At 39.0% G+C, this 25,184-nt stretch overlaps 1 protein-coding gene and 1 long non-coding RNA gene across 2 annotated transcripts in view; both read left to right on the top strand.

Moving 5' to 3' along the window:
- The window catches only part of LOC120290428, a 52,327-nt gene extending 28,672 nt beyond the window's left edge, over positions 1-23,655 (top strand). The window contains exon 2 of the long non-coding RNA XR_005548423.1: positions 23,450-23,655. This is a non-coding gene — a long non-coding RNA (uncharacterized LOC120290428). The remainder of the gene's footprint in view (positions 1-23,449) is intronic.
- LOC104426401 (flap endonuclease 1) lies at positions 19,262-23,422 on the top strand. Its single transcript, XM_039306677.1, has 17 exons — positions 19,262-19,450; positions 19,535-19,651; positions 19,765-19,823; positions 19,924-19,983; positions 20,085-20,138; positions 20,227-20,275; positions 20,371-20,418; positions 20,569-20,634; positions 20,715-20,765; positions 21,064-21,181; positions 21,244-21,330; positions 21,449-21,530; positions 21,936-22,047; positions 22,139-22,195; positions 22,312-22,358; positions 22,445-22,499; positions 22,922-23,422. Exons 1-17 carry the CDS (start codon positions 19,439-19,441, stop codon positions 23,099-23,101), a joined length of 1,254 nt encoding a protein of 417 aa, XP_039162611.1. The 5' UTR covers positions 19,262-19,438; the 3' UTR covers positions 23,102-23,422.
- Positions 23,656-25,184: the final 1,529 nt, after the last annotated feature.

The raw sequence follows: 25,184 nt of genomic DNA, 5'->3' as shown, positions 1-25,184 counted from the left end.
GGATGCCACCACTGCCCCAACCAATACCACTGATCCGTATTCAAGCCAAACTTTTTCACCATCTTACTTGTTTAGATGCATTTTACAAATTCCTTCTTGCCAACCAAAAAAAGAAAAAGAAAAAAGGGATACAAAGCCTCCTCAAAAATTTAAAAAAAAAAAAATTACTATGGTTGACGTTCAACCTTGCAGCGCTTCTAGTTCTTCCCCTGATTTTCCTCGATGGTGCGTGAATGAAAGTTGATCACCAACTCGCAAGGTCAACACACGTGATGGCATACCTATCTATCTCTAGAGGTTATTGTGCTTACAAGCACTTGGATTGTGATTAAGGTGTGACGGGAGACCTGCATTTATCATTAGATGTTGTATGGATTTAATTTATAAGTGACGTGATGGATAAAACTAAATACAGTTTGGAAGTTTCCATTGAAAATATAGAAACTTGTGTTTTCTTGTGAGACTCGGTATATGGTTCTCATAATGTTTCTTAGGCGATTTAGAAATTTTAAAAGTCGGACAACACTGCGTATATTTAATATATATTGAGCTCTTCAATTTGTCTATTGACTTTAAATAACTCTCAATTGAACTAATAGTGTACATGGTAATAGTTACTATCATGTAACTATTGAATGCAAGATTATGGTGAAAATGGTCTAGACAGTCCTAAACTTATTGTACGATGAACAATTCACTTATAAACATTTCAATTGTGCTAATTTAGTTCTAAAATTTTTGGGAATTTCCCAACGTAGTCCTAAATATTTTAAGAAATTGTCAATATGGATTTATCTAATTTTGATCGGAAATAACTAACATGATAGTCCAAGCAGCACTCGCCGTCCTATGTGGCGTGGATAGCACTGGCATGAATTATATTCTAATTTTAAAAAAAATCAACCTTTTTTGTTAATTTCTTTTTTTTTCCATTTTTACTTCGCTGGTCCAGTGGGGCTAGCGATGTTTGCCGGCCACTGGGAGGAGTCACTAGTTCACCGGTTGGGCTGCATGGGCCTCCCCCTATAAAAAGAAGCCTTGGGCCTTCCATTTTCTACGGCCGAGAAATGGTGTGTCGAGGTTCAACAAAAAGAACGGAAACTTTTGCCACATTGGAAGTCAATCGAATCCATTCAACTTTTAGATACTTTTAGGGCTAATACCCTAAAAAAAACCCCAAACTGGTACTCTTGTGACAAATTTACCCCAAACTATTTTTTTTACCACAAAAATCCCAAACTAGTACACATGTGACAAATCTACCCTCTGTTAGCTTCCGTTCGATTTTTGCCGTTAACCTTGCTAACGTGGTTGCTGACGTGGCAAGCCATGTGGAAATTCATAAGTTTAATACCATTAAAAACCCTAAACTGGTATATTTATGACAAATTTGCCCCAAACTGGTATATTTATGACAAATTTACCCCAAACTGGTATATTTACGACAAATTTACTCTAAATTAATTTTTTCGATCATAAAAAACCAAAATTGGTACATGTGCGACACATTTACCCTCTTTCAATTTTCCCAAATTTGAACGAGTTGTGATCTCCAATCAATTTTATTTTCCGGATTACTCAAGCATTGCCTCAATATCATTAATACTTCATTTTTTTTTCTTTTTATTGGAATCATTATTATAAAACCATTCAAAGACTACCAAATGTGCTCGTCATTCTTTTGCCAAGAGGATGCCCATTAACTGAAAGATGGACAGATTGCTTGCACACATATACAAAAGAAGTGCTATTCATAATGAGCCAGAAGCAATATACTTTTCATTAGAATAGGCATAGAGAGAGAGAGAAAGAGAGAGAGAGAGAGAGAGAGAGAGAGAGAGACCCTTCCAGCATACAAGCCATATGCAATCAACCAAATTCATCATCAAAATGCAAATAACATCAACTACACAAAATGGAGAGAACAAAACTAAAGCCACATATCAATATATCTTTGAAATAGCTTTACAAAATAGCCTTCACACTAGACTTGAACAAGCTTTACAAAGCAGCCTTTACCCCAAACACCAACCAACCAACTAGCCAAAAAAGGCAATCCAAAAGCATGTTCTATATCAAATACTATCCAAAAAACACAAAGCTTTACAAATCAAGCTTTACAGGGCAAGCTTTACAAAACAAGCTTTACAGGCCAAGCTTTACAAAACAAGCTTTACTAGACAAGCTTTACACCCAAAATCCAACTCTCCCCACAAGTTCATTGCCCTACATCACTTTGAGATTGTTCAGTTTGAGGAGGTCCAGAAACTTGGCTTGAAAGATCCACTGTATGATTTGCACCACCTTGACAAATTTCTCGAACTATGTTACTCCCAGGCACATAATATTATTATGCTAATCATAGCGGATTAAAAAATGCTTAACAAAATAAAATCTTCACTCTCAAATATGAGTTTCCAAAGTGCTTCCGTGATACGTAAAATCCATATCCTTGTAAAACCTATAAGAAGACAAACCATATTAACATTTTACTTTGGTATTATAAAAATCATATGAAATCTACTTGTAGACTCCTCACCCTTCTCTTCTCAGAATTGACAATATTTGATTGTCCCATTATAGATCTAGCTGAGGTACTTTCACTTTCTTTGTTTGATGCCCCTCCTTCAATGGTTAGTTGCTTTGGATGCTTCCTTGGCCTACCTCTTTTGCCCTGTATAATAGACATATATAAGGTATTCTAAGGAAAAATGTATCACATTTATGTTTAAATTTCCTTACAGGTAGTTTAACTTGGATAGGTACCGGAGGTTGGGGGCATGTTGTCTTGTTGTGTCCGGTACCATGACAATTGGAGCATTTCATGGTAATACTAGATTTTGATATTTTAGTAGGATCAGTGTTGGTGACCCTTGGCTTCCTCACTCTTTTGCTTTTCTCATCCTTTTTCTGCTCACCATTGGATCTCTTCCTATCTTTCTTGGGCCTCCCTGGAAGCTTTCTGAATGGCGGAGGCAAAAAGGCTCTTCACTAGTCGCTGGCCACATTTTCTTTCCATTCAAGGTGGGTAATGCAAATTGATAGCAACGCTCGTACACAACTTTCTTGAAACAATCAGCTACATAATAATTTAAGTTACACTTCATGAAGTTGATGCACGAGATAGCATGGTTGCATGGTATCCCCGATATATCCCACTGTCTGCAAGTACACGTCTTCTTATTCAAATCAACCATAAAAGTATCATCATTCACTTCAACTTCAAATCTCGAAGCTGTAGATGGCTTTGGAATACAAAACCTAGACTTCATCTTTTCCTCCTCAATCTTCAATATGATTCTTGGACAAATCTCATCTCTTGAACCAACCATCAATTGGCTTTTCTCATACATTCTTACCATAAGTAATTTTCTTATGCCCTCTAACATATCAACAATGGGAAATTCCCTTTCTTTGCATATATATGAGTTGAACGTCTCGCTCAAATTGTTTTCGATAGCATTGCAATTTTGTCCACACTTGATGAATGCCCTACAAAAATGTTATGGACCTTGTCTCATGAAGGCTTCATATACATGAACAGACTCTTTCTTCTTTTCTTTTACTGCCATATTGAAATTGGCTTCATATGTAGAATATGCAGCTCTCCAAAAGCAATTTCTAAATGTTTCTCCCTTGTATAATATTTTCCAGTTGGCATAAATGTGCCAAGCACAATTCCTATGCTCTGCTCGTGGAGAGAGTTTAGAAACCGCATTGAGCAAGCCCTGTAACATGTTATTTGACATGCAAATAAGTTAGTTTACAAACAACAAATACTTTTATTAGCAAAGCTTGTGTGCAATCTTACCTTTTGTTGATCGCTCATGAAGGTCCAGCCTAGACCTTGTCCCACATTCAAGTCTTTCAGTAGTAGCTCAAGGAACCAAGTCCAAGATTCTTCAGTCTCAGCTTCAACAACAGCCCATGCAATTGGAAACATTTGGTTGTTTCCATCTCTACCAATAGCACAAAGTAACATCCCCCTAACTAAAGTCTTCGTAAAGCATCCCTCCAATCCAATTACTCGTCTACAACCTGCTAGAAAACCCTCTTTCAATTCTTTGAAGCACACGTAGAATCTTTTGAACGTATTACATCGTCCAACTTCCAAGTCAAATGTGCTATTAGGACTACATCGAATCAACTCAACCTTATAAGAATGCAGCAACTTGTATTGCTCAACAAATGGACCTCTAATGATCTCAACAACTCTAGTAATCGCTCTATAACAAATCCTCCTATTTAGTGTCAATGCCCACATCTCTATTGCATCCGCCTACATTTGTGATGTTGTATACTTCAAGTTAGCTCTAATTTTAGGCAAAAACTGCTCCGCAAGCCATATATACGATGCATTCTTATTTCTCATGCTCCTAGGGCAAGTATGTTCTTTTCCAACAGTTTTTATGATGAAGATCTTCTCACTTTGCATCCAACTAGCATAAACTCTTCATTCACAACCACTCTCACACCTACCATCCATTTTTTTCCGCTTCACTCTTCTTCCATCCAATGTTAAATCCGTTTGTGATTGCATAAAGTTGCACAGCTTTCTTGAATTGAGCACGTGAGACAAATCTCATTCATACTTTAAATTGTATGTCTTTATGATCAGATTTGGGGTCATATCTAATGGTTTTTGATCTTCTTTGGTCACAAACTTCTTCATCTTCGTCAGAGTTGGGAGGGCTCAAATTCTCATCTCCTTCTTCTAGATCAGTGTCTCCATCATTTTCACCCCCATCCTAATTTTCAGGAATATTAATGGCAACTGTATTAGTAATAGCTGCAGCATCAGCGTCTCTTCTTATTTGCCTAGCAAGAAAGAAATCCGCATTACCACCACCGAGAATGTAGTCATCATCACTTAAAGTTAATGTATCAACATCTTGCTCCGGTTCGCTATCTCTATAGCTATCACTCTCACTATTATGACCACTAGTAGAAGAACCACTATCATCACCAAGAGCAGCTCCTTCAATATATACTTCAATAACACCAAAACTTGATCCTAGACCCACCAATTCTAACACTTGATCATCTCCAACAATTTGCACAAGACCACTTCTCAAGGAATCCCCAGGAGTCGCGTACCACAACTTTTTAACTGAGTATCCTAGATCAAGAACAGCCTTAACAATTGCATTATAGTTCACCACCATCGACTTACAACGATGGAGATATTCTACATGGTAACCCGTGTACTTTGTGATGTCTCCAAACTCCATAACTCCACCTAGGTGAAGTGCAATTGTAAATTCGTTAAACATCTGCAAGGGAACAACAAACGAACCAATTAGTTTATAAAAACCTCTCACAAATAATTAGCAAAGATGGGATGACAAAATCGAGTTCGCCAAACAAGATGCTTGGAAGCCTTGATAGGAAATATGAGGTACCTATGTCTAGAAAAAGACCCAGAGCTATTTCAATCATAGCAAAAACCCGCAACAAGGTTAACCAAACTATGCTGATAAAACTCTGGAAATCTTGATATTAAAGGAACAAAAAATTGGATAATCACAACTACCAACTACTTGCTTACATTAGGCACTCAAATTGACACATATCTGCAGTACCAGTTAGATACTCTAGGTTACGCAACAAATTGCATAATAAGTGGCAAAAGATACTGAGAATATAATCATTTTATGTTTCACAAGCAAATATCAGCTTTACGAATTGCCTACCCCGCCTTATTTATTAAGCAAACAAGAATTTCAATCTCATTAAGTGGGGTTAACTGAGCTCAAGTCACTATTCCAAATAATTTATAGGTACATATAAGTGTGTGCCCTTGTATAATTTCAATGACCAAAGAGTTCACAAAAGGAAAAAAGCTTGTCATTGTACCGTGACTATCATGTCAGCTTCTTTAATATCAATTAATTGATTATGATGATCTTGAGAGATTACCTGGTTCGTGTACAGGGCAAAGTTCAGCCGTGTGAGTCGCCCTAGACTAGGAGGACTAGAGAAAAGCTACCTTATATTCTATTCAAAGTAATAATTGAGATACATAATATATAACTTGTTTCTGCTGCAAAATCGAACCTTGAAACCTTAATCAAAATTATCCACGTAGATATGTATATTATCCACGTACTAAAGTCAGCGTAATATTATAATATTCAAATGTAAGTGCTTTTTAGGGACTAAGCATATTTATGAAATCTCATGGGACATATAGAATCACACTCAAAGTATGCCTAAAATCAGTGACAAACATAAGTGATTTTGGTTCCGGCATTTCAACGAGCATGTGATGTACGAGTCAATCATACCATTTACATGCAAGTTTCATGTTAAAATTTTGACACACTTACGATTCAAGGTAGGAAGGACTATGTAACGCTAATAAAGACATGAACTAACATGAAAGACCAGTAAGTAATCGTATAAACAGATTGCGGACAAGTAGCAAACCATGTGGGCCCGAGACATATAAACATAAGGCCACGTTTGTTACAAACCAAAAATGAGTGAAGCAACCACGATTAGAAGAATATGGCTGAAAGATCCAACAAAAATGAAAGAGATGAGGTCCTCAGAAACGTAGAGCTCGAACTCGAGTTGGAATAGAGAGCTCTTGTTTTCCTACCTTAATAACATGAAACCACTTAAGTGCAAATCCACCACATTAGTCCTCAAATGACAGAACACCACAATTCCACTCACCAATCACAGGATAAACCAAAGGCACGCCTACTTAAAAACTCAAACTTTCCACGCTCAGGAGCAATTCACTCACTTTGAGAGTCTCCTCGGCCTGCGTTGACACCGCGACCCCGATGAGCGACCGGACGAACTCGTCGAACTTCGACCGGAGTCATGCCCTGTAAATCACCTCGGGAAAGAATAGTGTTTGTCGAGAAAGATGAACTGAGCTGAATTTGTTGTTAGGGTTTTTTTATTCTCCAACGAAGAGAGAAGAGAGAACGTGAGGTACCTGAAGAAGGCGTGAGAAATGAGAATTTATTAGGGCTTTTTAAGATATCTTTTTGTTTATCCATTCACTGTTACAAAGTTATTATTATTTTATTCTGAAAAACATTAATTTATTTCCACATGGCTTGCCACGTAAGCAACCACGTCATCGAAATTAACGGCAAAATCTAACCAAACTAACGAAGGGTAGATTTGTCATAGATGTATCAGTTTGGGGATTTTGGTGGTCAAAAAAATAATTCGGGGTAAATTTGTCACAGATGTACCAGTTTGGGGTTTTTTAAGGTATTAGCCCATACTTTTAGGAATATCTATGAATATTTTCAGAGCTTATGACTTTGATTTCATTGTCTCTAAAATTACTTCTTTTTTTTTTTTTTTTTTTTTATAAAAATTATAGTCTCTAATTTGCAATAAACTAGCATCATCATTCTTCCACATAACCTAAGTTTCAAAGTTATTCATTTTTGTCGCTTCGAATTAATAATGTCAACTCCATAATTATCTCGTCATGTAGTTTAGCCATAAGTACTAACGTGTTTTTTCTTTCACCTTACAAAGCCGGTAGCTGGGCCTAGAAGGATATTCTAAACCTCGTGTGCATACCCAAAAACCCATAACCGGGTTCACAGTCATAATGAGCATGAAACCATCCTCCAATACCAGTAAAATTAATCCAGATATCAACCTCATAAACCAATAAATAACATTTGCGACATAACCCATCATCCATTTCCTATCCATTACTCAAATCATCATAAACATTTCCATAAACCAGTCGCAAAGCAATTTCATATATATTACTCCATGATACTTTGTATAACACGCTTTCTACACGTTTGTAATCAACCAAAGAGTAGTATTTGCTCAATTCGGCTTTTGTGCAATAACAATGCCCTTTCATAACTCATATATATATATATATATATATATATATATATATATATATATTAAACCCGTAGCATTTTCGGACCATAAGTTTTATAAATTCAAAGAAGATATAGTATCATTCACCTCGTCGCCTACAACGAAACAACAAACAATACTCGTATCATCGAACTCACGGCCCTATCAAATAACTAAGGAATAATGTTAAAATCAAATAAAAATCTACCTCAACTACAAAATGGCTAAATTACGCATTAACGCTAACAAAATGACTCATACGCGCTAACAAATCGTGTACCCAAAGCAATTATTCAAGCCATCCGCAATGCGGAGTTTGAGCACAAAACTTAATTATGCTATAACTTTCTCCCCCAAACCCCATTCTAAACATATTTATAGTCAATAAAAAGTCCTTTACACATACTACAAGAATCCCAACTTGACCATCCAAAATCAAGTAAAAAATTGACAAAATACTGACCCGAAGCTGTGGGATGCACACTATTCACTGTGCGTGGGAAACTTCGAAATTTTGTTTTGGGCAAACCATAAGCTCAAATCACGATCCGTAAAATCCTATGGCTCCAAAATATCCTAAATGATCATTTCTACAAAGCTTTGGCTGTCGTGAAACCTCAATTCGAGAATTACGTTAGCAACATGAAAAAAAAATCTACCAATTATAATAACTAATGGTAAGATGATATAGATTCGAAGTAAAAGTTAAAACCTTTCTCAAAAAAATATTTGTGAGAAGAATAAGGTATTTTTTTCAAATTTATGCCATCATATATGTAGAGTAGCTAAGTTTCATTCAGAGTTCAAGTTGGGCACTATTATTATTTTATTGAAATGATACAATTAAAATCTTGAACGTTCTGATCTGATATGATTTAGTCCTTTCGTTGATGATCTGCCCAGTTTTGCCGACGTCGCATGTCGAGAATCCTAGGCGGTGCTTTTTTCACATTCTGTTTAGCAAATAAGACGATGATGCTGAGCCATGTTAGAAAAAAGTAAAACGTAAAATCCAAAACATTAAAAAAAAATCCAACACAAAACGGAAAAGAAAACCCCCAAAAGTAGAAGAAATTAAAAAGAGGGAAAGAAAGAATGGCACCAATTTGGGTTCTTTATTAGTACTGGTCAACGGCCCCTTGCAAAGCCCTCGCGGTGGCTAGCAATTAAAGCCTATATGGTGACATTTTTATTCTCCATTTTCTTCTTTGTTTCTCAGGAAAAAAGAAAAATAAAACAGAAACGTGTTTGTGTACATTTGTCAAATTTTTAATTCAATTAGCTTTCCCATGGTGGTTTACCACAAGGAAAGTTGTGACAGTAATGAATCTATTGTCGCCACCACCACTCTCTCGGCCATCAAGAATTCAAGATTGGTTGCTCCGATCAAATATCACCAAGTTGACATGAGTCAACCCTTCGAACACCTTATCTAAAACATGAAGAATTACTATAGTGGTCCTTTTTCTCTTCTCTATAGACATACAAGTAGAATAGTATCTTAGTTGAATTAATGAAGTACATAAAGGCCTTTCAAATGCTCTAATCCACATCAATCAATTGATCGATTTCCTCCTCTCTTCTCTGTAAGAGTCCCTCTCTTCTTCGTAAGAGTTTCCTCTCTATCCATGGTAATAGTGTACCCATGAGAAATCCCAAGTCCTAAATTTCCCTGCCCAAGTGGATACAATCCACCTACCGATCAGTACCCTTCAACCAGAACACCTACCACCACACCCTACGAACCCACTCCTACTCAAATAACCATAAACGGTTTACAATGAAATCCCTCCACTTGCAGCAAAGGTCCCACCATCATCTACCACCACCCAACCCATAAAGCCTTTGCGAGAATGGATTCTGCATTGGTTTCTAGGAAAAGCAATGTTCGTGAAATAGAGCTGGAATCAGTTTAGAGCTCCCTTCATCCATGATCGTCAGTTTTAGCAATAGGTACTCTTGGGTGTCGAACTGACTTCTTTCCTGGGTTAGTATTGGAGGTTGTCTTGAGCCTGAACCTGAAAGGAAGAGTTAGAAATGGAGCATGAATTAGAAAGAGAATGTAGATTGGTTGCTTTATGTAGAAGAATGGGGCAAATGTGGTCAGAAAATTTAGTAGCCAACATGTTTGAGGAAATTCCATAGGATAAATGGAAAGCATGTAATCTTATACTACTCGGGAAACTTTTTTCCAAGCCAAATGTAAACTTCCAGGTCTTTTCATCCACAGTGAAGAAAGCTTGGAAGACTGAAAACATGGTGTGTGAACTAGTGCAATCAAGCCTATTCTCTCACTTTCAAAGAGGAAGCCGACTTGAAAAGAGTCTTGGATGCTAGCCGTTGGTGTTTTTTGGGGAACTTGCTCATTCTATAGAAACTTCAACCTAAGGTACCCATCCACCATCATGTTTTTACTCATTGTGCATTATGGGTGCAAGTGCTTGGCATTCCGATAATTTGAATCATTGAAAAGACGATGATGGAGGTGGTCAAAAGATTAGAAAGGTGGTGGAATTGAAAATAGATGGAAAAGATGGTAGCCCGTGCAAGGTGGGAAGAGCGCGTGTTCTTTTAGATCTGTCATGCCCTTTGTGGCTAGGAGCATTGGTGAATTTCGATGATGATCAAATATGGGTTGACTTTAAGTATGAGAGGCTCCCTTATTTTTGGGGATAAGTATACTATCAGTGCCAAAAGTTATGTATGGCACTCACTTTGCTGCCAAAAGTTTATTTTAGATCACTTAAGTGTCAACAAATTTGAAAAACGATCATTTCAGTGCCAATGCCGATCAATTTGGTCAAAAATCCGACATGGCACTTTTTTTATTGATTTTTGAAGCTGACGTGGCTTGTCAAAGACTTGAGTAAGCATTTAAACAAGAAAACGACGCTGTTTGGCATCTTTCCCCCAACTTAGAACCCTAAATCCCCAAATTGAGAGAGAGAGAGAGAGAGAGGAGGCATGTTGTCTTCTTCCCCGAAGAACAACACCAACAGCGAACGACATTGGCAGCAGCACCAGTAGCGCACTTGTCACGCCCTGATCCTCAGGCACGCGCACATCCCTTACCTTTGGTCAATTTTGTAATGCAATATCCCAGGACTACATATCGCCGACCCTTTTAATTTTTAATAGCACATGGGGAAGTATTTATAAAATCCCCAAACAATAAAGCAATGAGATATACAAGTAGGACTAGGAAATTGAACCTGAAAACCAATACCCTTATGTTCCTATACAAGCCATACTCAAACGATTGGTTTCTACTCAAATTGATTCTATAGCAAAAGTCATCAGGATCCTACTCTGAATCATCCTCGGGATTCTCCTTCAGATACTCCTCTTCGATTTCTTTCTCCTCAGGTTCTTCATCAGGGTCCTGAAGTGTTTTCCCCAAACCGGGATGAGACTATGTCTCAGCAATTTCTACCACACTAAGACCCGATTAGTAAACTAATACACCTTAGGGTTACCCATGCACAACATGAGTCAGAGAGCTTACCTTAGCCTTAGATTCCACCTGCATATTAGCACAGATCAAATAGGCATCCAAGCAATCACATCATAGATCGAAGCATCAATCTAATCGACCTAGTCGATTACACATCAAGAAGACCACTCACGGTCATCTCCATTCAATCATTCAATCCACAACATCAAATCAAGGTGACGATCAATCGACCTAATCGATTACGTACCAACAAGACCACTCACGGTCATTTCAATTATTCCAACTCAATTTCCAAATATAAATCACGGTCTTTAGCGCGCAACTCATTTATATGCGGTAATCACGGCTCCACCAAGCAATTTTCTTAGATTTAGTGGCTTTACAGTTCCACCCGACATTTTCCAAGATTCAGTGGCTTTACAATCCCACCCGACCTTTCCAAGATTTAGTGGCTTTATGGTCCCACCCGACCTTTATAAGATTTAGTGGCTTTACGGTCTCACCCGACCCTCTCAAGATCTAGTGACTTTATGGTCCCACCCGACCTTACCAAGATTTAGTGGCTTTACGGTCCCACCCGACCCTCTCAAGATCTAGTGGCTTTATGGTCCCACTCGACCTTTCCAAGATTTAGTGGCTTTACGATCCCACCCGAACCTTCCCACGATGCCATACTCTGTCACCAAGCCACGTGCCCTTCCCAGGTGACACTCCAATTCACCAAGCCACGTGTATTCTTCAGGTGATTTACCAACTCACTTTCGACATTAACAACCGATACTCAACCAATCCCCAATCACATAGCCAAAATTGCATTATTTAAGAACATAACTTCAAAATGCACTGCCAAATCAATTCGATTCCGGTCACCGGCCATCCCGGTTGAATTTCCGGGAAATAAATAATTAAATAATTAATTTCAAAAATTAAATAAATAAATACAATAAATTCAATTTAGCACAATATAAAGCTCAATTAAATAAACGGACTATGCCACGATCATCAACATAAAATCTCGGTCACTGGCCATCCCAGTTGAATTTTCGGAAAATAAATAATTAAATAATTAATTTCGAAAATTAATATTTAATTCCTAAAAATACCATTTAGGCCCGAATTGCCTAATTAACACCCGATAAGGGTCAGGAAAAATCCCACGAAGCATCCAATAAATATTATAGGCAATTCTCTATCTAAGTACACTAACTATCTAACTAATATGCAATGAAATTAACTAACAATCGCTAATACATTCTAATCTAACAACCTAATTACACTTAACTAACACTAATCAACCTTTAAGTGTAATTAGCAAACTAAGAAGGCATTAGTGAGCAAAACTCACTCAAAACGACGGGCTCGATGCGAGGATCGACTTTCCTCAAAACGGGCCGAGCATCCAGGCTCAGGAAGGCGGCCAAAACAAGCCAAACGTCCACTGCCATACCCATTTTCGAACTCTCTGTACGTGGCTGGTTGAGGTGGTTCCGGCGCTGATTCGAGCTGGACAGAGGTGACAGCTCGACAGGACGAGGCGAACGGCGTTCGAGCGGGCGAGAGGGAGATGAACGGCAACACGATGGCGAACGGCGGAGCAGCGGCATGCGGTCGAGCAGGCAGTGGTCCAATGTGGTTACGACCCTTCAGGTGACGCTGGTCACTGCCTCTGCTTCTGTCGATCTTCGCACAGAACAGAGAGGGAGAAAGAAGCGTCAATGGTGGCTGAAGGGGATGAGGGAGAGGCGAAGGGCGCGAGCGAAGCAGACGGCGGTCCGGCAGCTCCGGCGTGATTATAGCTCCTTCAACCGACGATGGTTGCTGCTTCTGTTTTTGCTTTCGTTTCTGTTCGAACCGGAGGGAGGAGAGGGGGAGGAGATGCGCGGACGGGGACGACGGAGGGCTTGGGTGCACGAGCAGCTCCGATGCTTGCGAGCGTGCGACGACGACGGCGAGAGGTGGCAACCGCAACTCGCCTCTTCGCTAGTCTTCGACTCCCATGGAGTTTTGAAGAAAAAGAAGAAGATGGGGATGCTTGACGGAGGAGAGAGGAAAAACCGGTTTTCTCTTCCTCTCTCTCTCTCTCTCTCTCTCTCTCTCTCTCTCTCTGGCCCCACCATTCTAGCTATCTTACACTCACTTTTCCTTGCCAAAAATGCCCCTTCTAGAAGCTTTAAGGTAGGCCAAAATGTGGGGGTAGAGGTGGCATACGAATTTTGCTAAGTTTTCTTCCCAATTGGACCTTAATCCCTATTGATTCAATTTAAATTGACTCCCATAATTTCATTCAACACCTCATCATTCCAATTGGTATTTTTCCTTACCAATGTAGCCCACTTGCATCCTAATTTCACAATCCCTGGCTTCAACTGAACAAAAAACGGCCATATTTATCCAGTCGAAATTACAACCCGAAAATTTGGATGGCACAACACCAATAGCAACACTAGCAATGGCACCAGCAAAGGGCGGCGGCGGCAGCGCACCAACAGCAACACCTTCGACCCCTCTTCTTCCTCCTCCTCCTCCTCCTCCACCCTCGCCTTCTATTCTTCCTGCCACTTCTTGCTTGAGTAACAATCTCAGTCTCTCCTTGCTCACTTGGTCGAGCAACTACAATGGTGGCTGAGCGGCGAAGAAGAAACCCTAATCCTAATTTCAATCCACGTATGAGCTATACGGCGTCGTTTTTGCGAGGATGTCCATGTATAACAGCAAGACGACATCGTTTCTTGAGGAGGATGAAAAATGACGTCGTTTAAAAGCCGAGCAACTTTTTTTTTTAAATATAAAAGCCATGTAATTAATTTAGCTGGAATCTCTCGCTGGTGGCACCAAAGTGATTGTTTTTTCTCCAATTTGGCACTTAAGTGATCCGACGGAAACTTTTGGTACCAAATTGAGCGCCGTACACAACTTTTGGCACTGATAGTATACTTATCCCTTTATTTTTGCTATTCATATGGTCAAATAGGCCACGATACCACAAACGTGAGGAAATCCCTTACGAGGAACGAAGGCCTGGGGAGGAAGGAGTTGGAAACTTTGGATATATTATGGGGAAGCGGAAGCTAAGGAAAATAGTCATTTTTGGAAAAATGTATTATGGGGAAGATATATCCGGTGAGGAGAAAGAACCAGTCTCGGAAACACCTACGCTGGTTGGCACTATGGAGGTCCCGACCAACAATGAGAACTATGAGATGCAATTGGGGAATCCCCTGGAATTTCAACCCTCATAATCATCTAAGTTAAAAGGGAAAAGTATAGTTAATGTGTCTACGATATTGAAAGGCAAAAGAGACAAAGGCTCTCAACTTCTTCTTTTGGACTCACCGTGGGTAGAAAAAATTCTCGAGAGTATATCTACATTACATAAAAAGAGTAAGAAGGGCCATATTCTCTTGGCGAGCAAGAAAATGAAGAGGGCCAAGAATTACAACTTACAGGGGATGGGTGCAAATGTGATTGATGAGACTCCACTTCTCGAAACACCTATCTAGGTGGATGATGGGGTGCACGAATGGGTTTTGGTGGCTAGCCTTAATAAGCCACCGGGGGATAAATGAAAATTTTGAGCTAGAACTGTCATGGATTGGGGTCTACCCTGACGTTCCAACATCTCCGGGCCCTAGTGGCTCTAGATAGACCCAACTTGGTGTTCCTCATGGAGACCAAGAATAAAGAAACAGTGGTGGACAAGTTTAGACAACAACTTAATTTCAAGAAGTCGGTCATCATTGATCCGATTGGCATGGCAAGGGGTCTAATAGCAATGCAGAATGAGGATATAATGGTGGAAGCACATGAGCACTTAGAGGAGCTGATTGATATCACTTGCAGGGACTCTACTTACGACACCCCGATGAGAGTATCCTTTCTACATGCCTCTATTGAATTCCAAAAGAGAAATTGCTTATGGAAAAAAATTTGGGCCATCCACCATATCAATACCCTACCATGGATTTGCATGGGGGATTTCAACGAGGTTCTCAATTACTGGGAAAAAGGATGGAAGACGAGGGATGAATCATTATTGAATGGTGGCCTTTCGGGTAATGCTGAATGATTGTGCCTTAATGGATATCGAAAGTAAGGGTTGTGCCTACATATGGTCGAACAATAGAGATGGGGAAAATTTGGTGAGAGAACGCCTAGGTAGGGTTTTATGCAACGTAGAATGGAGAGTGGAATTTCCAAATGCAAAGGCTGTTGCTATGCCAGCTATAGGTTCTGACCATAACCCTCTTATTCTCAATTTACATCCAAATATCATAAAAAGGGAAAAAGAGTTTCGATTTGAGGCATATTGGTTAGAAGACCCGGAATGTGGGGAACTTGTTAAAGAAGTTTGGAATGATCACCTTAACACACTCGGAGACTTAGTACAAAAGTCACAAAGGTGGCTAGTGCATTGGGAATATGGAGCAAAAGGAGATTTTCTAATGCGCACAAGCAAATTGAGAACCTAAAGAGAAGGCTAACCGTGTTGACTAATAGTCTTGAAGGTGCCAAGTATAGGGAGGAGGCCCAACAAATCAAAGAACGGATTGAACAATTATGGAGGTAGGAAGATATGTACTGGAGTATGAGATCCCGTATAAACTGGCTAAGGTGGGGGGATAGAAATTCCAAATACTTCCATATCACCATGGTCCAACGGAGGTTACAAAATAGAATTTCAATGTTGAAATGAATGACAATCACTAGTGTCAGGAACCTGAAGCACTAAAGCAACACATTGACCAATTTTACCAATCCTTTTACACCACTGAAGGACCCATGAACTTTTAACCAGTCCTAGATCAATGTCCACACCTTGTCAATGAGGAAATGAATGAGGCCTTGATGAGAAGGGTAACAATGGAGGAAGGGAAAGAGGCGGTTTTTCGAATGGGAGCCACTAAGGCACCTGGACCAGATGGCTCAATGGACAATTTTATCACTATTACTAGATTGATATTCAACAAGATGTATTCAAAATGGTTGATAATTTTTTCACTACGGGTACCTTCGATCCTAAACTTAATATGACACATATTGTACTCATTCCAGAAGTAGCAAATCCAGAAAACATCACCCAATGTGATTTCAGTTATAAGATTATTTCCAAAGTAATGGCTAACCATCTTAAGCCATGGCTTCCTTAAATTATGGAGATAGAACAAAGTGCTTTTGTGAGTGGTAGACAAATACAAGATAACATCTTGATAGTCCAGGAGATGCTACATCAGCTTCGCATTCAAAAGAGGGAAAAGAAAGTTCAGGCAGTTCTTAAATTAGACATGCAAAAGGCCTATGTCGAGTTGAATGTGATTTCTTATGTGATTGTATGAAGAAAATGGGATTCTGCAAGGAATGGGTCCAGTGTGTCAAACAATGTATTTAAATGGTATTTTTTAGTGTGAAAATCAATGGGGAGTCCATGCAATAGCTCCATCCATCTCGAGGCATAAGACATGGAGACTCACTTTCGCCTTACTTATTTATTATTATGGCAAACATGCTCTCCATCCTAATGAGCAAGGCAATTTCGGATGGAAGCTTGAGAGGTATCAAACTAAACAGGTGGTGTTCAACTATATCTCATCTATTATTTGCTGACGATGACAATTTCATCCTAGACGGAACGGTTAAGGAATCTCAAAACTTGGTGAATATCCTAAACTAGTATTGTTATGCATCAGGGCAAGCCATCAACTTAAACAAGTCAGGTATTTTCTTAAGCCAAAATTGTCCACAAATTTTAAAGAGGAACTTGGCAAATCAATTAAGAGTCCATATTATAGACAAGACAGGCAAATACTTGGGAATTCCCTTAGACCGAGGGCAATCAAAAAAGCAAATGTTTGCATGGATCTTAGTAAGGGTTAACTCAAAGCTAGAGGGTTGGAAAGAGAAATTGTTGACTAAAGCAGGGAAAGAGGTACTCATTAAAATAGTTGTACAAGCTCTACCATAGTACGCAATGTCTATTTTTAAGATACCAATATCTATTTGCAAAGCAATAGAAAAAAGAATCATGTGCTTTTGGTGGAAACAAAATGTCGAATGGAAAGGAATTTATTGGAAGAACTGGGAATCTTTGAGAACAAGGAAGGATACAAGATGGTTGGGGTTTCGAGACTTAGTAGCTTTCAACAAGGCTATGCTTGGGAAACAAGCTTGGCGACTTGTTTAGGCTCCAAACTCCCTATGGACCAAAATTGTAAAGGTATTTATTACCCACAAGGGGAGTTTTGGCATACCGGTAAGGGTAATCGCCCCTCGTGGGGATGGCAAAGCTTGATTATAGGAAGGGGAGTGATTGAACTTGAGATGGGATGGTTGGTGAGTGACGATAAACATATCAAAATCAGGGAAGATGTATGGCTACTTAGAGGCCGTATTAGAGGCTCCACAAATCTAAACGAGCCTAAGTATGTTGAGGAATTGATTGTACCTGAAAGAAAGAAAAAGAATGGAATGTAGCAAAGCTAAAGGAAATGTTCGATGAGAATGTCATCCATGAGATCCTATCCATATCGCTCAGTTCCAATCCATGAATGGACAGACTAGTGTGGACGGGAAATAGTAAGGGCTCCTACTCGGTCAAAAATGGCTACAACAAAATGTGTTCTCAGACAAAATGGCTAATGCCAACCAAGCGTCATCATCATATCAGCCTCCCTGATCTCTATGGACTACAATTTGGCAAACCTAGCACTACTCAAAGGTTTGGATTTTCCTATGGAGTGTATGCACTAATGCGCTGCCGACAAGAGAAAATCTTTACAAGAGAAAAATGTTACTTGATCCACTTTGCCAATATGTCACGAAGCCCCAGAAACCCTCGAGCATCTCCTCCTCTTATGTGCTTGGACAAAAAGGATATGGTCAGACCCCCGCATCAAGTTGAATATGGCTATCGGAAAAATCGCAAGGATGGATAAATGGATCTCAGAGAACTTGCCTCACTAGGATGAGCTGAACTCAAACGCACTCCTTGTTAGTATATTATGGCTGGTATGGAAAGAAAGAAATGCATGGGTCTTTAGAACTAGCAAACTAAAGCCATACAAAATTGTGGACGAAGCTAGTAGTGATCTAGAACTCTATAGAAAATGGAATCCCGATAATGCTAAACAGCAACGAAATGAAATGGGAGGTTTGCTAAAGGAAGAGTGGACACCACTGCCTATAGGCTCATTGAAATTAAATGTGGATGGATCTTGGTGTAGCGACTCAAAACATGGAGTTGTGGCCGGATTTTGCAGAGACCATTGCAGGCGTCTTGTGGGTGGCTTTGCGAAGAAAGTCCTTGCTTCGTCTGCCCTCATCGTGGAAACCCTAGCTTTGAAGGAAGGTCTACACCTTGTGGAGAAGACACTAATGGCAGCTCTTCAGTTCAGTGAACAGAGTCAAATAAGTATAGTAGTTCAATTTCAACTTGTGATTGACAATTTGACAATAGGAAATGCTATCCTGGGTCAGGCTGAAGTCCCATGGGTTGTCCAATCGGTAGTGGTGGACTGTCAACAATTGCTGGGCTCTTTAGTTGGAGTGTCTGTTGCCGTTTGTTCACAAGAAACGAATCGGGCCGTGGATTGGGTTGTGAAGACTTGTCGAAACAACTCCCTTGTAACAAATTGGTTGTCTAAACTTCCCCATTGTCTCTTATCTCTATTATGTTTTGACTTGGGAAAATGTTTTGGTACTTTTCCCACGTAGTAATGAAAGGAATATTTATTCGACCAAAAAAAAAATAATTGATTTCGACCTCCATGTGAATTCAACACTCCCATCCACTCAATTACTAGAAGTAGTTAGTATCAAATGGCAGATTTAATTTCGATATCTTGGAAATATCAAGAAATCGTAGGAGTACGAATATGCATGACACACGAGTAATACTCCGGATACGTACATATCATGGCAGTTGCTAATTCAAATGGGTCGAGAGCTTATAGCTAGAACCGAAAAAAACCAGTCGCGACACCTGCGCGTGACTCCCACGCTTCGCCCCCCGCAAGCGTGATGGTCTCCAAATTAGGCGGGAAGCGGAAGAGCTCGAAACCCTAGAATTCAATTCATTACAAGCAGCTTCGATTTCATCCCTCAATTTCTCTGCAACAATTCTCTCTCTCCGATATGGGCATCAAGGTAGTTTCAGTTCGACCTCCGTCTCCTTCAATCCCATCATTTTCCATATGTTGTTCATCGAGTCTCGTCCACTGATTTCGATAGGGACTGACGAAGCTACTGGCGGACAATGCCCCGAACGCCATGAAGGAGAAGAAGCTTGAGAGCTACTTCGGCCGGAGGATCGCCGTCGATGCCAGCATGAGCATCTATCAGTTCCTCGTTAAGTTGCTTCTTTATGGATTGATGCCTGCGATTCCGCGTTTCAGTTTGTCGGTGGGGATTTGGATTTTGAATGTTGGGGTTTTTTTTGGTTCTTTTGATTGGTCGATTAGGTTGTGGTTGGGAGGAAGGGGACTCAGATGCTCACCAACGAGGCTGGTGAAGTCACCAGGTACACTGGCATTGTAATACTCCATAAAAATGAAAATCCACTTTCGATGTGATCTTTTGTGCCTGGAAAGTGTTTGAGTTTGAGCTGCTTTCCCGTGCAGTCATCTGCATGGCATGCTTTACCGGACGATTAGGCTGTTGGAGGCGGGCATAGAGCCAGTGTAAACTTTTTTTCTTTACCTCCAGTGTTTTCATTGGGATAGAATGCTAGAAGAATGAAGCTCGTGCTTCTCTGAATTATGTTTTGCTGTTGTTATGATAGCTACGTATTTGATGGTCCACCTCCTGATTTGAAGAAGCAAGAGCTGGCAAAACGGTACTTTATTATTACGTAGCCTTTTCTTTTCTATTTTTTGGAATTATCTATGAATATGTTTAGTTACCTTAAATGAGTTTCTGAGCAGTTTTTCGAAGAGGGCAGCTGCCTCTGAGGAGTTGGCAGTAGCCATTGCGGTATATGCATTTCTTTCTCTCTCTCGCACACATAAGCACCCAGAAACACAGAGTACAAAAATGCTCAGTGAGCTCTGTATTTATTGTATCTGCAGTCTCAGAACAAGGAAGACATAGAGAAATTCAGTAAAAGAACTGTGAAGGTTGGTCTCGTTTAGGTTTTGTTACGGTGCGATATTTTTGTCTTATTTGATGTGAAGTTTGATTTTGTCTCTGTTTTCCAGAAAAAACCAATCTACTTAGCTAACTGGATGTGTGTGCACTTGTAATACATGGCTTTGATACTCTTGCAGGTGACGCAACAGCACAATGAAGACTGCAAAAGACTATTAAGGCTTATTGGTGTCCCAGTAGTTGAGGTTACTATTCTGTCTGAAAAGTTTGTTCTTTTTATTTCTAACAAAAAGTTCAGATACCAATTTCAGTTTTTGTACTTTAGGCTACTTCAGAAGCAGAGGCACAATGTGCTGCACTTTGCAAAGCTGGAAAGGCAAGTATCTTCCCATTTGATTTGTCTTCTGATTTAGAATTGTTCATTGTTTTCCCATGATAACCAATCGTTTAACACTATGTAAACATGATTTAATTTCCTTTTTCACTCACACATGCTTTTTCACTTGTCTAATGTCTTCTTCTACGTAGTCATTTACATTTGGTATGTTCTTTACTAAGCCCTTTGTCCAAGGGATTTTTGCTGATTTTGAATTCCTATCATTGCTTAATTGTTGTGTGCTAACCAGAATTCATCTACCATAAATGGTGATTTAGCTGTAATATTTGTTTTCCAGGTTTATGCAGTTGCTTCTGAAGACATGGATTCCCTTACTTTTGGAGCTCCTAAATTTCTTCGCCATTTAATGGATCCCAGCTCAAGAAAAGTTCCAGTCATGGAATTTGAAATTTCAAGGTAATTAGAAAAGTTTATTCATTGTGATTGCTTAAATATTTTACTCACTTTCCTGACTTTTAGATCTTGGAGGAGATGAATCTGGATATGGATCAATTCATTGACCTGTGCATTCTCTCTGGATGTGATTATTGTGAAAGCATTCGAGGTAGATGTGATATTGTTGCAGTGCTCTGTTAACTGTTTTATGCTCTCGCATGTCATTTTTCTCTCGTATTTTTTAGCTTGATGATTTCAGTGGCTTTACTTTGGAATAAATTTATCAGGTATTGGAGGGCTGACTGCTCTTAAGCTTATCCGTCGACATGGTTCCATAGAAAACATACTAGAGAACATAAACAAGCAGAGGTGCTTCTTATGCTCTTATCTTGTCCCCTGACTCGTAAGCAAAATTAGGCAGGAACATTTCTCACTGTAATAGTCTTGGCTGCTGAATTCCTTGACTTAAAAGAATTATCTCTCAAACTCAGCTGGCATGGAAATATGTGGTCAACAATTTGAAACTGAAAGATCCATTGCCACCAATAGATTTGGGCTGTCAATCAGTGCATCGGCCATGCTATTTCATGTGTTGATCTACTACAATACTTTTATCTATTCTGATGTCTGCTTTGTCTGTTCCTTCATCTTACTTGAACAAAATCATATCGTTTCTCTATCCTTAAGACCCAGAGGTTCTTTGCATTACTTGGAAGTCTTCATTCAGTTCAGTTGTCCTTCTTAAGGAAATGTTTTTGCTTGTTTTTTGAATAGGTATCAGATACCGGATAATTGGCCCTACAGCGAAGCTCGACTGCTTTTCAAGGAACCAATAGTTTCTACGGAAAAACAGCCTGAGATAAAATGGACTGCTCCAAATGAGGAGGTTGGCCATTTTCATGTTGGGATTTACTTGCAACATTTCACTTTTTGAATTTTTGACTTGTTTCCTAACTGAATGTTATTTCCCTTTCAAGGGCTTAATTTCCTTTCTCGTGAATGAGAATGGGTTCAACATTGACAGAGTGACGAAGGTATGGCTTTTATCTTCAGTAATGTGTTGGTCAGTTGCCTACTGGAGGAAGTTGCTTCTTTTCCTCTGGAGGAGAGAGCATACATGTTTTCAATGTTGTTTTACCATGTGTATCAGGCGATAGAGAAGATTAAGGCAGCTAAGGATGAGTCATCGCAAGGCCGGTAACTAAAAAAGCTTGAACAAATGAAAGTGACTTCCAAAATGTACTTTCTCTTATCCAATGATTTCTTTCATTTATTCTCTACAGATTAGAATCCTTCTTTAAGCCAGCTAAGAATCTGTCTGTACCTGCTAAGAGGAAGGTATGTCATCTTGATATCTTTGAGGACCGAGCACCTGGAATTTTCCTTCTTTTAACGTATGTGAAGGTGTAATATCACACATTGCTCTAGTGAAGAGATGTCTTCAGATGCTTCTTATGATGGATGAATAGTAGTATCTTTAACTCACTTCATAAGCCATTGATTGCCCTAATGGTGCACAAATTTTCAGATCTTTGTGATCATTTTAAACTTTTGGTGATAGTATTGTAAGTCAAAGGTAGTATTTTGACATGCCCCTGTTGCTTATGCCCGATTACTCTAATATAAGTTTACTGATGTGCTAATGGTGTTGCATCACCCTGTTCATGAAATCAATTAGATAAACAAAAGTGCCAGTGTGCTTATACGGATCTATGAAGAGTTTTGGCCTGATTAACTACCGTAATTGCACTCGATGACAGGGAAGCAAATGCACACTTCAATCCCCCAATCTGGTATTCAAGCCTAAGACATTCTCTACACAAGTCTCCGTAAATCCCCAGCCCAGGTTCTGCGGCAGCTTTAAAATGCCAACCATGGTCCTGGGTTTGAGGAACTTCAAACAACCATTGAGAGTTGTCTGCCTCCCGACATGGATCTAAATGATGGTGAATGTAAGAACCCTATTCATTGAGCAAGTCCTGACTTGTCGATGCTGTTTATGCCTGTAGTTGGAAACAAGTTGATGCTTTCCTTTCCTTAAAAATGGATCATGTCATATGGTACTGCAATTTTGGGAGAGAGTTGTATAAATTTTAATTGGAAGGATGAAGTTTGCCCTCCATGCTAGATCGAGAGGGGTACATATTTTTGGGCAGAGTGCATATTTGTGTTCCTTTTATAGTGTGTATATGCTATCCTAAGGATTCCATTTATTCCTTGGATTGTAAATTTTATGATACGTATGTACCACTTAGACAAATTGTAAATTATTGTCATCCATGCACCAGGAAACCCCTAAGAATATTGCCTCCAGGGCTGGTGGTGGTAAGAAGAAAAATAGTTTAGTCGACACGTAACAGATCATGGAACAGCAAAACCATCGACTTCTAAAACACAATGAGGATGTAACAGACACACTTTTCGAATCTTTTTATTTTCCTACTTATGCACTTCAAATTTATTAGGAGTGATATTGTCATGTGTATCTTAGTCATGTGTATCTTTATGAATATTTAGTCTTTTATTTACTAATTTTTCCATTTCTATTATTCTAAGTAGCAAGATATATATGCTCTACAAAATCCACCTTTCGATTCCTCGATATGAATCGATAGAAGAAATTTGTTTATATGAAGATATTTTATTGTTTTTAAATTTCAGAGACATTTTAAATCAGATATCCGTGTAACCTTAAAGTTGGGCTTTTTAGAGTTAATTTGTACATATTTACGTGCTAGTTCAATATAACTAAACCTGAATACTATTGTTTAGTAGCAAAACATAATTAGGTCATTCATTGTACTTTTATGTAAAGAATATATAAACGGACGAGTATTGTTATTTACAAATGTATCTCAAGATATATTCTCTTTATTTTTCTTAATTTTAAATTTATAATAGTAAAAATAATAAATATAATAGATGATGGACCCGTGTAGGTTTCACCTTGACAGGAAAGGAAATTTCCAAGGGTTTTTATTCGGTCAAATAACAATGTGAAACCTTACCAATGATATGATTTCAATTTACTTGTATAAATCATACAAATACAAGCAAAATAAATCCCTAACTAATGATGGGATTCTAGTTTACTTACACATACCTCACATACAAATAATATAACATAACCGATCAATGATAGGATTTGAGTTTCTTATATACATTGCACATACTAATAAAACAAATGACCTAATTAATGATAAAATTGCACTTTACTTATATACATTACAAGTTAATAGCATATATGAACCTATACGAAATGAGTTGGTATGTAGGTTCACATATCATTCTTTCAAACCCCATAGGCTCCTAGACTCCTTCATATGCATATCCATTTTAAGCTTGTTTCATCTTCCCAACCTCTAATTTTCATATCCTAATTTTGCCATTCTCTCTCTCCTAATGGTGGTTCCATATGTTATTATGGTATGACTTCAGGTTTGGGTGTTGTTTCCATCGCCTTCCTCTTGAGATAGAAGTCGATAGCCTTGCATTGGTTGGGTCGACAAGAAATCTGTGGAGAAGAGCTTCTAATGTCGTTGTGAAACCCAAATATTGTCATGTTGTAATCTCATGTTTCTTCAGAGACTACAATCAACAACCTGCACAACATTGTGCAAACAACTCAGCTGCGCCAAGACCACCTTAGCATCATTCAAACAATTCGACCTCTCAAACACCAACTGAGCAACATCAGAGTAAACCATCGCAAAGGCATTAACATCAAGCATCAATTCCACATTTGATGCAATTTACTTCGATGTTGTTGAGTTGGTGTTTGAGGGGTTGAATTGTTTGAATGATGCTGAGGTGGTTTTGGCACCGCTAAATTGTCTGCGTGATGCCATACAGATTTTTTAATTATCGTCTCTAAAGAAACTCGTCATGGGATAACAACACAAGATAAGAATTGTATTTCACAACGACATTGGAAGATATTTGCAACCGGTTTCTTGCCATGTTTTCATGCACGCGGACAGTTCATGCAAGGAATGAATACATGTTATGTCTATGGAACTGACA

The sequence above is a fragment of the Eucalyptus grandis genome, chromosome 2, assembly GCF_016545825.1.
Source record: "Eucalyptus grandis isolate ANBG69807.140 chromosome 2, ASM1654582v1, whole genome shotgun sequence".
Taxonomy (NCBI): Eukaryota; Viridiplantae; Streptophyta; class Magnoliopsida; order Myrtales; family Myrtaceae; genus Eucalyptus; species Eucalyptus grandis.
The sequence above is the reverse complement of the archived record's forward strand: the minus strand, read 5'-3'. Positions and strand labels throughout refer to the sequence as shown.